General features: G+C 38.9%; 1 protein-coding gene across 3 annotated transcripts in view; it reads left to right on the forward strand.

Annotated features, from left to right (window-relative positions):
* Positions 1 to 2,293: 2,293 nt before the first annotated feature.
* The window catches only part of LOC127440413 (DENN domain-containing protein 5A-like), a 69,855-nt gene continuing 57,641 nt past the window's right edge, over positions 2,294 to 14,507 (forward strand). For 2 of the 3 annotated variants that reach the window (XM_051696961.1, XM_051696970.1), the window contains exon 1: positions 2,295 to 2,572. In XM_051696961.1, coding sequence (XP_051552921.1) covers positions 2,473 to 2,572 — 100 coding nt within the window. In that variant the 5' untranslated portion in view covers positions 2,295 to 2,472. Of the gene's footprint in view, positions 2,573 to 14,507 lie in introns of all 3 variants that reach the window. The other variant, XM_051696988.1, reaches the window with a different exon arrangement.

The following is a 14,507-nucleotide window of genomic DNA, read 5'->3' on the forward strand; positions in this document are numbered from 1 at the left end:
CAGAATTGTTTCTTTTTCTAATCCACAAAATTCACAGGTATATGAAATGTTCAGCTTCAATCTTTCCAAAACATGTTTAGCTGGATAAATCCTATGCAGTATTTTGTAAGATACATCTTTAGTTTTGTTACTGATACAAAATTGATTTTGTATCTTCCACGCTTTGTCCCAATATATATTACCAAAAAATCTTGCTGCAGGAAATGAAACAGAACAAGGAGCATTTCTTATGACCTTATTGCTACATTGGTGTTTTAAAACATCAACATTATCAATATAAATATGCTTACAAAAATCATCACTGTTGATTTCCACTGAACTAGAGTCCGTTTAAAAGTAACATCACCCTCTTTGGAATTGTGTTGAAAACAAAAGCGAAATCTTTTGGTTTAAATGGTAATTGAAATTTGTGAAGAAATTCAGTATAAGACAACAAATAGCCATTCAAATTAATCAACTGCCTTACTAAATCCCTTCATTGAACCAAGTATGATAGAACAGGGATTTGCTTTTAAATAGTATGTCTTTGTTGTTCCATATGAAATAACTGCGTGGTGAAAAATTGTGCTTGCAGAACAAATTCCATGCTAGCAGGACTTGTTTGTGAAAATTGGCCAATTTGACGGGAATTTTGTCGACTGAACAATTACACTTCAACAAAAAGTGTTTACCCCCAAGACTATCAAATATGTAATTAGAAAATACATTCCAAATACTTTTCTTATTCTTCATAAATTCTATCAACCATTTAATTTTGAAAGTGTCAGTAAGTGTTCCAAAATCTAAGACCTCAAGTCCCCCTTGCTCTTTAGTGTTACAGATGACCTCCTTTTTTAAATAATGTGGCTTTTCCCTCCAAATGAAATCATAAAGTATCTTGTCTAAATCCTTAATCACCTTAGGAGGCACATCTAATGATAAAGAAATATACACAGATCTAGATATTCCTTTCGCCTTTGACAATAACACCCTCCCGAATATTGATATATCCCTCATTAACCACAAATTAAATTTCTTTTTGGTTTTTTCAATAATTGGATCAAAATTTAATTGGCTTTTTACAAATTACTACACCAAGATATGTTAATTTTTGTTTAACTGGAATACTTTCTATTTCTGTAAAGGAACATTCTTTAAGGGGAAACAAAACAGATTTATCTAAATTCATTTTTAGGCCTGAAACAGCAGTGAATGCCTTTTCTTCATATGCATTGCCAAAACCTGAGTGACTAACAAAAAACAAAAGGAGAGAGAGGGCATCCTTGTCTAATACCTCGATTAATATCAAACCTTTGAGAAGTACCATGAGCAAGATTGACTGAACTATTACATCCACTGTATAATGTTTTAACTGCTTTCAAAAACATATATCCAAAACCTAACAACTTGATAGCTTTGAAAATAAAGTTGTGATTCACTGTATCAAAAGCTTTATAAAACACCCCTGGAGTCGCGAGTTCAAATCCAGGCATGCTGAGTGACTCCAGCCAGGACTCCTAAGCAACCAAATTGGCCTGGTTGCTAGGGAGGGTAGAGTCACATGGGGAAACCTCCTCGTGGTCGCTATAATGTGGTTCTCGCTCTCGGTAGGGCGCGTGATGTGTTCTGCGTGGATGCCGCTGAGAATAGCGTGAAGCCTCCACATGTGCTAGGTCTCTGTGGTAACGTGCTCAACAAGCCACGTGATAAGATGTGCAGATTGATGGTCTCAGGCAACTGAGATTCGTCCACCACCCCCGGATTGAGGCGAGTCACTACGGCACCAGAAGTACTTAGAGCACATTGGGAATTGGGCATTCCAAATTGGGGGGGAAAAGGGGAGAAAATTGAAAAAACAAAAATCTTTATAAAAATCAATAAATAAAATAAAACTATCATCTTCAGTAAAATGATTATAATCAATCATATCTAAGACCTGTCTAATATTATTCCTAATATGACGGCCACGCATAAAACCAGACTGTTCTTCGTCTATTATTTTATCTAGACCTTGTTTCATTCCTCTAGCAAAAATCGTTGCAAACAATTTACTGTCATTATTAAGCAAACTAATGGGCCTCCAATTTTCAATAAATAATTTGTCTTTATTGGATTTGGGAATCAAAGTTATACGCCCTTGTTTTAATGAAGCGGGCAATTCACACTTTTGCATTGCTTTTATAAATACTAATAAAAGAAAGAGTGAGAATTCTTTAGAAAAAGCCTTGTAAAATCCCATGCAGGCGTTGAATGTGCTTCCAGGGGTAAAGCGCATAACGTCATCCCGAGCGGGGCACTGCGCATGCGCACGAGCTGGACAGACGGACGGACTGAGGCAAAACAGCTGTACCGGAGGCCACAATGCGACTGCTGCAGGCGCTCTGGGCTTCGGGCTTGATCCGCATCCGCAATGGCTGCGCACAATGATCCAGACAGCCCGTATTATGCACTCTAGACCTGCGAAGAGAAGAGCACAAGCGGAGCCGTCTCAAAATGAGCACCGGATTCAGCTCGAACTCCTGCCGGTTTGCGGATTATTTCGTGATCTGCGGTCTGGACACCGAGAGCGGCTTAGAACCCGACGAGCTATCCGGTAAGAGCCCGTTTGCGACGGATGGGGCTGTTTATGACACCGATTTCGACAAAATCAAGTGGCTTTTATATTTTAAATATGCCTATAATTTTTAGTTATGTGGTTTATCAAGCCTTAGGATATAAATATATATATATATATATATATATATATATAAATATAGCGATTATTGTAATAATGACACAAACAAAACTCACTAAAATGCTCATTACAATATGGAAGACTGGCGTAATAGTCAATACATGAGTCAATTGATGAGATTTAGCTAATGTATTATATCCGTAGACTTTAGGAGTGTTGTAGATAGTTGACAGTACTAGAGTCCCATTGATTATCTTAGAGAGAGACTGGAAATCTGGGCAAATTTATACAAGCATAAACAAAACAGTCCTAGCAGAATCAGGGAGATTACACAATACATACATTACTTTTGTTTTACCAGACAAATGCACAGTACGGGTCAATGGGAGTGTGTATTAAATCCATCTTGTCCAGTATTTGTTATATAAATGATATAAATGTGTTTTTAATAGAAACCGATAATCGGTTTGACCGATATTTTTAACCGATATTTCCACGTTTCCACTTAATCGGTTAGCGCTTGTTTTATATCGAGTTTACCGATAAAGTTAAACACACAAGACTTTTCATTTTAAATAGTACACTGTAAAAATGTCTGTAATATTAACAGTAAAAGACTGTAAAAATGCTACAGAAAAAACGTTAATTAAATTGATTAATGAGTATTAACTGTAAAATATACAGTACATTTTTTAAAATATATTTTAAAAGACAAAACTGTAGTTTTTACAATAAAATGGTATAAAAATGACATTTTTTTTAGATGTAAAAAGTTTGATTTTCCTGTGTAATTAATGGTAAAAATGTACATTGTTTAACAAGAGAGTGCATGTAGTTTTTACAGTAAATTATTGTTAAAATTACAGTAAAAAAAAAACAATAATCGGGTGTTCCCAGAATTCCCTGCATGACCCATTACATTTCATTATATTTTATGGGAATAGTTGTTTCTTCTTATTTTTAATATCAGTTATGTACGTTGGGGTGTCCTGTTTTATATTTGATGTAGTTTAGTTAATGTTTACTGAATTATTTTAATTTCACATGTGTTACCGTGATGGTGTTTATTGTTTGTGTGAGTGACACTGAGCACTGTCTCTACATGTTTATTGGTTATTGCTCCTGGAAGAGCCACTATTGATGAACTTCATGTCATTATGTGCTCTTCTGTAATTTTTACGGTGACTAACAATACCTTGCAAAGTAAAAAGCTGATTTTTACAGTTTCAGAAGGTTAATATCAAGTTTATGATTTTTTATTTTATTTTTTTTACTGTAAATGTAACAGATTTATTTTTTTATTTTACAGTTCCAGCGTGGTCGTGTAAATTACAACAGTTTTAAACTGTAAAATTTACAGGTTGTTCTGTAAATATATATATGTATATATTTTTTTTTTTTTTTTGTAAAAACATCAGGATTTTTTTTTACAGTGTCATTTAAGTATTTTTCATATAAATGATTTTACAATTTTTAATAGAGATAAACCAATAATAGGTTTGACTGATATTTTTAACTAATATGTACACTTTTCCACTTAACAGATTACCGGTTCTTTAATATCGGGTTAACCGATAAAGTTAAACACAAAAGGCTTTTCATTTGAAATGTAAATTAAGTGATGGGCTTTGATTGAATACTGCAACTAAAACTAGTCAAATTAATTATTTGTAGACTGTGCGCAATATTAGTTTTGCTAAGCAGTTCACCAGAGGTCAGTGATTAATAATTAAGTTGTTAATGTGCCTAAAAGCAGAAATTAACTTAGATTTAAAAATCTTTTAAGCATATTAATTCAAATTTGTTTAGACTGCAATTCCTTCATCTCTCTAATTTTTAACCATTTCAAGCAATCGGGGGGTTTTAAAAATCCTATATGCTCATGCAAACACAGTCCTGTTTAATTTTTATAAAGTTGATAAGCATATATTTGCAAAATCACTCCAGGTAAAGAAGGTTTTAGCTTGTGAATCATATATACCGTATTCATACTTGTCTTTTTAAATGCTTTCCTTTAGCACGTGAAATCTTGTTTGGGAGAAATTGTAGATTTCCTGTGGTTTAGTGCTTCTTCCTCTTACAGTTTTGGTTTGGCAGATTTAGATTTAGACTTATGCAGCAAGCAGAGCCATTGTTTTGCTCAACTTATCAAGGGTTTCTAATGGAAAAGAGTATTTAATTTCATATAGATCTTGTTGTCTTTGCTCTCTGTGTTTAATTAAGTATTTCAATCAGGGCCATAACCACAATAAAAATCACTTTTTACTTTTGGTTCCCCCTAATCATTAATATTTGGTGACATACTTGATTTCACTGCATTAGTATCTGTGGGTGATTCCTGATGACCATTATGTCTGACTATTATGCAACTTTGTGCCTTGGGGACCCTTGAATCATTCGTGTCTGTTGAGGGTCAGATGCACTGATAAGCTGTGAATCGAACATTTACAGATGGCTATAGTGAAACTGATCCTCTAGTAAAAATGACTGGTGTCCAACATGACATATTCCCTAGAGAACAGCCTGATCAATTGAGCGTGCCCCTCACCAAACCCTCAAGATAAAAGAGAGGTCACTGAGATTTCACTGGGGAGTACAAAAGAGTCATCTTAAAGTCTTAAAGGGATAGTTCACCCAAAAATGAAAATTGTGTCATCATTTACTCAAACCCTTATTTTGTTACAAACCTGTGCGGAACACAAAAGGATATGTTCAATCTCAGTCACCATTCACATTCATTGTATGGATAAAAAAGCAGTGTCTACATTCTTAAATTTTTTTTCACTTGTGTTCCATCAAAGACATACAGGTTTGGAACAACATAAGGGTGAGTAAATGAGGACAGAATTGTTGTTTTTTGGTCTTTAAAGCTCATCCAGTCTCATAAATATAATTGTAAAGGTTCCAACAGGAAGGAAGCGAGAAGCGTGTTGGCAGTCCAGGTAAATCAGCTTTTCTTTAAGCGTTCAGCTTCACAGACAAAGTATAGGCTTTTCAGCTTCATAAACAAAGAGCAGATTTTTCAGCTTCACACAACACTAAACGGGCTTTCCGATACAAATGTGGCATTTCAGCTTCACGCAACTCTCTCTGCCTCACTGGCGTTCTCGGCGGCCTTTTCAAGCCCATCTCCGTGTTACGCATCATTAATCACCAGGTGATGGCCCTTACCACTTCCTCTCTCCCCAGTGACAGACACACGACCACGTCCCGCTCCACAATAATCTTTTTTATTGTAAAAAGAATGCAGATATATCAGGGATGTTAAACTCATGCTCATGATTGGGTAACACTTTTGAGTTTGTGTTGGCCTAGTTACCAGAGATCAAAACTGCTAATGCACTGTTTTTGGAGGAAATGAGCTAGTCAAGTTTTTTCTGTCACATTTATTGTGCTACTGCCATTTCAACATGTTCACACTTCACACTGAATAATGTGTCATCTTAATTGTTAGTTTCCTCTTTTTTTGGTTTTGTTGATACCCTGTATTCAATACTATAGTAAAGGGATGGCATCAGATGGTAATACTGTGTTACTTTGGTATGTGGATTGCCATATTCATATACTATGGTATTACACTCCAGTGTACTTAAAGGAAAATATTCAGAGTTAAATACAAGTTAAGCTCAGTTGACAGCCTTTTTGGCCTAATATTGATTACCACAATAATGTACATTGATTCGTCCCTCCTTTTCTTTTATAAAATTGTAAGCTTCACATTTCTGTGTTTAATACCTCCAAATGTTGGCCACATTCACTTTCATTGTCTGCATTCACTTGTATTGTTTCACTTCCGTTGTAAGTGCCTCACTGTAACCTTGATTTTTGCTTTTTTTTTTTCCAATTCCCAATACTTAGTAGGTCCTCGTGGTGGTGCGGTTACTCACCTTATTCTGGGTGGCGGAGGACAAGTCTCAGTTGCCTCCGCTTCTGAGACCATCAATCCACGCATCTTATCACGTGGCTCGTTGTGCATGACACCGCAGAGACTCCCAGCATGTGGAGGCTCATGCTACTCTCCGCGATCCACACACAACTTACCACCGCCCCATTAAGAGCGAGAACCACTAATCATGACCATGAGGAGGTTACTCCATGTGACTCTACCCTCCCTAGCAACTGGGCCAATTTGGTTGCTTAGGAGACCTGGCTGGAGTCACTCAGCAGGGCTCCAGACTAAAAAAATGACTTAGGAGCCATTGGCTCCTAAACTGAAACATTAAGGAGCCAAATGGCTGTTTTTAGTCACCAAATCACAGAATTGCTCAATTTAGATTGCTGTTCAGAAACAAGATAGAAAGCCGAAGAAAAGGAAGACAGCTGATAACCCATTAATCTGAGAATATATTGTTGAGAAGATATGTTTGAATTCCCTTTTCGTCTCAAATGTTCACACCCCTTTCATAATTTATACAAATATAAGAGATAAAAGATTTTTTTATTTAGTACTGCCCTTCAGAATCTACATTACAGATATTTACATATAGTATGCATATAGTAGTGTGTTGCCTTCTTGAGCATCAATGTCATCATGATGGCGCCGCGGATGGCTGCCTCGGTGTGGAGTGCTCCTATTGTTTTGTTGTTTTTGTTTGTTTGTCCTGTGTTTAGTAATCTTTTTCCAGTCAGTTTTACCAGAGACGAACTGCTGAACATTCAACAGCTTATACCAGACAGCTTTTCCCGGTTTTTGAATATTCAGATGTTTTGCTAGACAATTTAGTTGGAGGCGCGGCTTCGTTGTTCAGGAGACGCAGGCGAGGAAGACGAGCCGGTGTGCTGGTCAAACTCCGTCGGCGGGGCTTTAGAACAACGCTGCCAAGCATTCATCTTGCGAATCTCCGCTCTCTTCCTAACAGAACGGACGAACTACATCTCCTCACCCACACAAACAAGAACTTTTCAACCTCTGCTGCCTTGTGCTTCACAGAAACCTGGCTGAGTGAGCGCGTTACATCTGCCGGGTTTCCAGCTGTCCAGAGCAGATCACATCGCAGAGTTAACGGGGAAAACAAGAGGCGGTGGAACAAACTTTTACATCAGTGAAAGTTGGTGTACAGATGTAACAACGTTAAAGAGGATGTGCTGTCCTAATTTGGAAGCGCTATTTATTAACTGTAAGCCATTCTACCCGCTGCGGGAGTTTTCCTCGTTTATTCTGATGAGTGTGTATATCGCACCAAGCGCGTGTTTGAATGCGGCACTGCAACAGCTGGCTGATCAAATCACAGACACAGAACAACAACACCCGGTCTCATTTATTATTACTCTTGGGGATTTTAACAAAGCAAATCTCACAAGTGAACTGCCCAAATACAAACAGCACATTACATGCCCCACCAGAGACAGGAACATACTGGATCATTGCTACACAACAATAAAGGATGCATATCGCTCTGTCCCTAGAGCAGCTTTGGGACTCTCTGATCACTGTCTGGTTCATCTTCTTCCAACCTACAGGCAGAAATTAAAATCAACCAAGCCAGTAGTAAGGACTGTAAAGAGATGGACCAATGAAGCAGAGTGGGAACTACAAGCCTGCTTTGATTGCACGGATTGGAGTGTTTTTGAGGCTGCAGCCACAGACCTGGAGGAGCTCACAGATACTGTTAAATCATATATCAGTTTCTGTGAGGATATGTGCATTCCTACTAGGACTTATTTAAAGTTCAACAACGACAAACCGTGGTTTACAGCAGAGCTCAGGCAGCTTCGTCAGGCCAAAGAGGATGCTTACAGGGGTGTGGATAAAGTCTTGTACAATCAGGCCAGGAACACACTGAATAAAGAAATCAGAGTGGCTAAAAGAAGATACTCTGAGAAGCTGAAAAACAATTTTTCAGCTAACAACCCTGCATCAGTGTGGAGTGGCATGAAACAAATCACAAATTACAGGAGTCCTTCCCCCAACCCTGTGGTGGACCATCAACTGGCTGACGACTTGAATGTGTTCTACTGCAGATTTGAAAGGCCCAATCTCACACCCCACACCCACTCGGACCTTCACTTCACACAAACACCAACACTTCCTGCAACCCCCTCCTCCCCCTCCTGCTACACAACCTGCACTTAAGATCTGTGAAGATGATGTGAGCCACGTCTTTCGGAAACAAAAGACGAGGAAAGCTTCAGGCCCAGATGGCGTCTCACCAGCATGTCTTCGATTCTGTGCTAACCAACTGGCCCCCATCTTCACACAGATCTTCAATAGATCACTGGAGCAGTGTGAAGTCCCATGCTGCTTCAATCACTCAATCATTATTCCTGTCCCAAAGAAACCAAAAATCACAGGACTTAATGACTACAAACCTGTCGCCCTGACGTCTGTGGTCATGAAATCATTTGAGAGACTGGTGTTGGCCCACCTGAAGAACATCACTGGACCCTTTCTAGATCCCCTTCAATTTGCTTATCGAACAATGTGGATGATGCAGTCAACATGGGATTGCATCATATCCTGCAACATCTGGACAGACCATGGACATATGAAAGGATCCTTTTTGTGGACTTCAGTTCAGCTTTCAACACCATCATCTCAGCTATACTCCAGAATAAATTACACCAACTCTCTGTTTCCATGTCTGTCTGTCAGTGGATTACCAGCTTTCTGACAGACAGGCAGCAGCTTGTGAAACAGGGGAAACTCAGTTCCCGCACCAGTACAATCAGCACTGGTGCCCCCCAGAGATGTGTGCTCTCCCCACTACTCTTCTCCCTCTACACCGATGACTGCATCACCAAGGACCCCTCTGTCAAGCTCCTGAAGTTTGCAGATGACACCACTGTCATCGGGCTCATCTGAGATGATGATGAGTCTGCGTACAGAAGAGAGGTTGAACAGCTGGCTGTCTGGTGCAGTCAAAACAACCTTGAGCTGAACACGCTCAAAACGGTGGAGATGATTGTGGACTTTAGGAGGAACACCCCAACACTGACTGCCCTCACCATTCTGAACAGCACTATGGCAGCAGTCATTCAAGTTCCTGGGCACTACCATCTCACAGGACCTGAAGTGGGAGACCCACATTGACTCCATTGTGAAAAAGGCCCAGTAGAGGGTGTACTTCCTTCGCCAGCTGAGGAAGTTCAACCTGCCACAGGCGCTGCTGATACAGTTCTACTCAGCGGTCATTGAGTCTGTCCTCTGCTGTTCAATAACTGTCTGGTTTGGTTCAGCTACAAAATCAGACTTCAGAAGACTACAAAGGACAATTCGGACTGCTGAGAGGAATATTGGTTGCCCCCTGCCCCCTCTTCAAGAACTATACACTTCCAGAGTGAGGAAAAAGGCTTGAAAAATCACTCTGGACCCCACTCACCCTGCCCATTACATTTTTGAACTGTTGACTTCTGGCCGACGCTTCAGAGCTCTGAGCACCAGAACCATCAGGCACAGGAACAGTATTTTCCCTCATGCTCTCCATCTCATGAACAGATAAATTGCCCCATTGAGCAATAACTATGTGCAATACACAGTTTAGTCTTTTTTTATATTTATCCAACACATCCAACCTCTTCTGCCATTTAATTCCTCTGAGAAAAACAACAACAACAAAAAAAACATTTGCACTGTACATAACAGATTGGTATTTGCACTGTACATAACAGATTTGTATTAGATTGCACTATATATATATATGTATATGTATATGTATATGTATATATATATATATATATACAGGTGCATCTCAATAAATTAGAATGTCATGGAAAAGTTCATTTATTTCAGTAATTCAACTCAAATTGTGAAACTCATGTATTAAATAAATTCAATGCACACAGACTGAAGTAGTTTAAGTCTTTGGTTCTTTTAATTGTGATGATTTTGGCTCACATTTAACAAAAACCCACCAATTCACTATCTCAAAAAATTAGAATATGGTGACATGCCAATCAGCTAATCAACTCAAAACACCTGCAAAGGTTTCCTGAGCCTTCAAAATGGTCTCTCAGTTTGGTTCACTAGGCTACACAATCATGGGAAAGACTGCTGATCTGACAGTTGTCCAGAAGACAATCACTGATACCCTTCACAAGGAGGGTAAGCCACAAACATTCATTGCCAAAGAAGCTGGCTGTTCACAGAGTGCTCTATCCAAGCATGTTAACAGAAAGTTGAGTGGAAGGAAAAAGTGTGGAAGAAAAAGATGCACAACCAACCGAGAGAACCGCAGCCTTATGAGGATTGTCAAGCAAAATCGATTCAAGAATTTGGGTGAACTTCACAAGGAATGGACTGAGGCTGGGGTCAAGGCATCAAGAGCCACCACACACAGACATGTCAAGGAATTTGGCTACAGTTGTCGTATTCCTCTTGTTAAGCCACTCCTGAACCACAGACAACATCAGAGGCGTCTTACCTGGGCTAAGGAGAAGAAGAACTGGACTGTTGCCCAGTGTTCCAAAGTCCTCTTTTCAGATGAGAGCAAGTTTTGTATTTCATTTGGAAACCAAGGTCCTAGAGTCTGGAGGAAGGGTGGAGAAGCTCATAGCCCAAGATGCTTGAAGTCCAGTGTTAAGTTTCCACAGTCTGTGATGATTTGGGGTGCAATGTCATCTGCTGGTGTTGGTCCATTGTGTTTTTTGAAAACCAAAGTCACTGCACCCGTTTACCAAGAAATTTTGGAGCACTTCAGGCTTCCTTCTGCTGACCAGCTTTTTAAAGATGCTGATTTCATTTTCCAGCAGGATTTGGCACCTGCCCACACTGCCAAAAGCACCAAAAGTTGGTTAAATGACCATGGTGTTGGTGTGCTTGACTGGCCAGCAAACTCACCAGACCTGAACCCCATAGAGAATCTATGGGGTATTGTCAAGAGGAAAATGAGAAACAAGAGACCAAAAAATGCAGATGAGCTGAAGGCCACTGTCAAAGAAACCTGGGCTTCCATACCACCTCAGCAGTGCCACAAACTGATCACCTCCATGCCACGCTGAATTGAGGCAGTAATTAAAGCAAAAGGAGCCCCTACCAAGTATTGAGTACATATACAGTAAATGAACATACTTTCCAGAAGGCCAACATTTCACAGAAATGTTTTTTTTATTGGTCTTATGATGTATTCTAATTTTTTGAGATAGTGAATTGGTAGGTTTTTGTTAAATGTGAGCGAAAATCATCACAATTAAAAGAACCAAAGACTTAAACTACTTCAGTCTGTGTGCATTGAATTTATTTAATACACGAGTTTCACAATTTGAGTTGAATTACTGAAATAAATGAACTTTTCCACGACATTCTAATTTATTGAGATGCACCTGTATATATATATATGTATAATTTTTCTTTTTTTTTTTTAAATAATGCCTTAGTCTTTCTTTACGGATACCGGATGGCCCAGACACAGAGACTACAAGAGTGCAAATTGAAAGAAATTCCAGATGCAGTTTATTGTGTTACTCCAATCCCAATCAATAATTACCAGAAGAAGAATAAAAGTGGTACACAATACGGGACTTTAAATTATCAAGACCCTGAAATACACTTGGGACTTTTATTTTGAAATGTCTGCACTCCCAGATGTAAATATGATTCAAACTGCTAACCTGAGTTCCTGAGTTCAAGCCCTCAGTTCTTTTCGGGTGATTCATGAAAAAGACCCGGTTTGTTTGTTGTTGCGTGCAGTGTAGCGACTAGCGAGCTCATCACAACAGAACTGTGAAAAGCGTCACGAGACACAGTGGTGGTGCGTGCTCTAAAGATGTATTCAATAACTCACAAGATGATATCTGATGAAACCGCATATGAACACACACAACACGAAAACCTGTTAAATTATTGTTGCAATCAATAATTATTTTTGGTCGCATTTGCGACCAATTTTAGTCGCAATCTGGAGCCCTGCTCAGCACACCCTGGATTTGAATTCGCGACTCCAGAGGTGGTAGTCAGCATCGATACTCGCTGAGCTACCCAGGCCCCCACTGATTTTTGCTTTTTTAAAGAAAAGAAGGGACAAGTTTAAATTAATTTTTGCGGTTATCAACGTTATGCCCAACACACTCTCACGGCGAAATCGTCAGGATTCGTACGACTTTTCTAAATTTGGCTAATTTGTATGATATCCTGTGACTGCACTCATTTGAATTCGTACGACTTTCACTACAGCCAATGACATCGCTGGACATCGTTTCATCTAATACGCGACAATTACTTGCTTCTGTCACACACAACAGCTTCCTATCATGTTTACAAACTCTACTGATTGGTTAAGTTAAGATAAAGGGTTTGAGTAAGGGCATAATATTAATAAGTATGTCCTTAACGCCTCGTGCGCGGAACTCGCGTTTGCATTCACTCTTGACATCCGTGAATTTGCACGTGATGAAATAGCCAACTCATAAATTATGTACAAATTTTCATGAAATCGGGTTGTTATGCCACAAATGCTGTCGATTGAGCTTAACTTTATTGAACCCGGAACATTCTTTAAAAACAATACCATGGAATTAGCCATGCTTGGTACTTTTTTGTTGGTACATTAAATATCCTGTGTGTGTGTGTGTGTGTGTGTTTCAAAATTGTTATATTTTTACAATCTACATCTAGGAACCAGAAAATAATAGAGAATTGGGGGTGGGCTGGCTCTTTTCTCCAACTAGCAACTACCCACATCGCACTAGCAACATCCTAGCAACCACCCCAAACACCTTAGCAACCACATTACCACGCCCTGGCAACCTCCCACAACATCCAAACTTCCTTTGCACAGGCAAACACCATTTTTTTTAAACAATTTAGTCTTGTTTATGTTATGCTTGTACAAGATTTTTCAACTTTTGTTTGTGCTGTCATGATCCAAAGGAATAATCCAAAGGGCAGAAGGAAGGATCTGTTTGCAGCCTCTAGAGGTCTTATTAGCTGTTTTGCCAGAGGTTTGTCAGCACACCATAGCTGCCTTGTTTGCAGTGGTCGACTGTGTTGAGTACAATCTTGGATGTCAACTCCAAGCCTGCGAAGAAGACAGAATTTGTTCATTTTTCAATGTGATTGTATAAATTCTCTCTTTAAGCTTCTTTCACCTTCTTTATGTCTGTCGTGTATGTACTTGTTTACTTTTGTAGGGATGTGCTGTGTCACACGACTAGAGCTTAATGCACTGCGTGTTGCCGAACCGTTATTTTAGCTGAAGAACATCTGCCTCCTCTCATCAGTTCTGTTTAATGGATTCTGATAGGGACTCTTGAGAAAAGTGCTGACCCTTTCCGTTACTGCCGATGGGAAGGCTTGTGTGTTGCTGAAGTGTTGGCAAAAAGACAAAAGAGGAGAGCCATTGTCATTCCTTGCATTTCTCTGTTGGGCCAGACGGTAAGGCCTGATTTAGTAATAATGAATAACATCCATTAGACCGTTGAATGTGGGTCAGTCTTGCACTCAGGCGAGTTTCAAAAGCAGAACCTAAATTCTGCAATGGACATTCAATGTAGCCCTCCTTATATTTGAGGTTAAATTAGGACAAAGCAGAATACATATTTGCCTTGAATGAAATAAATCTGTTGGCATAGGGGTAAATATGTTCTTTTTAGTCAGTTGTTTATTATATAATAGAGTTGTGAATCAATTATTTATTTTTTTTACTAATTAATCGGTGGGTTTGTTCCTGGCAGGCAGCAGATGTCCTAAACCCGCCCCCACCCGAACTGGAGGAACAGCTTGGTACACCTTTTGTGTGAAGTTTCAGGAAGAAAAAAAAAAAAACAGGATACTGCATTAATTGCATTAATTATTTTTGACGTGTTAAATTTAATGCGTTAAGTTTCCCAGCCTTTATTTATATATATATATATATATATATATATATATATATATATATATATATATATATATATATATATAGTATGTATATGTATGCTC

This window comes from Myxocyprinus asiaticus, chromosome 1, assembly GCF_019703515.2.
Source record: "Myxocyprinus asiaticus isolate MX2 ecotype Aquarium Trade chromosome 1, UBuf_Myxa_2, whole genome shotgun sequence".
NCBI lineage: Eukaryota > Metazoa > Chordata > Actinopteri > Cypriniformes > Catostomidae > Myxocyprinus > Myxocyprinus asiaticus.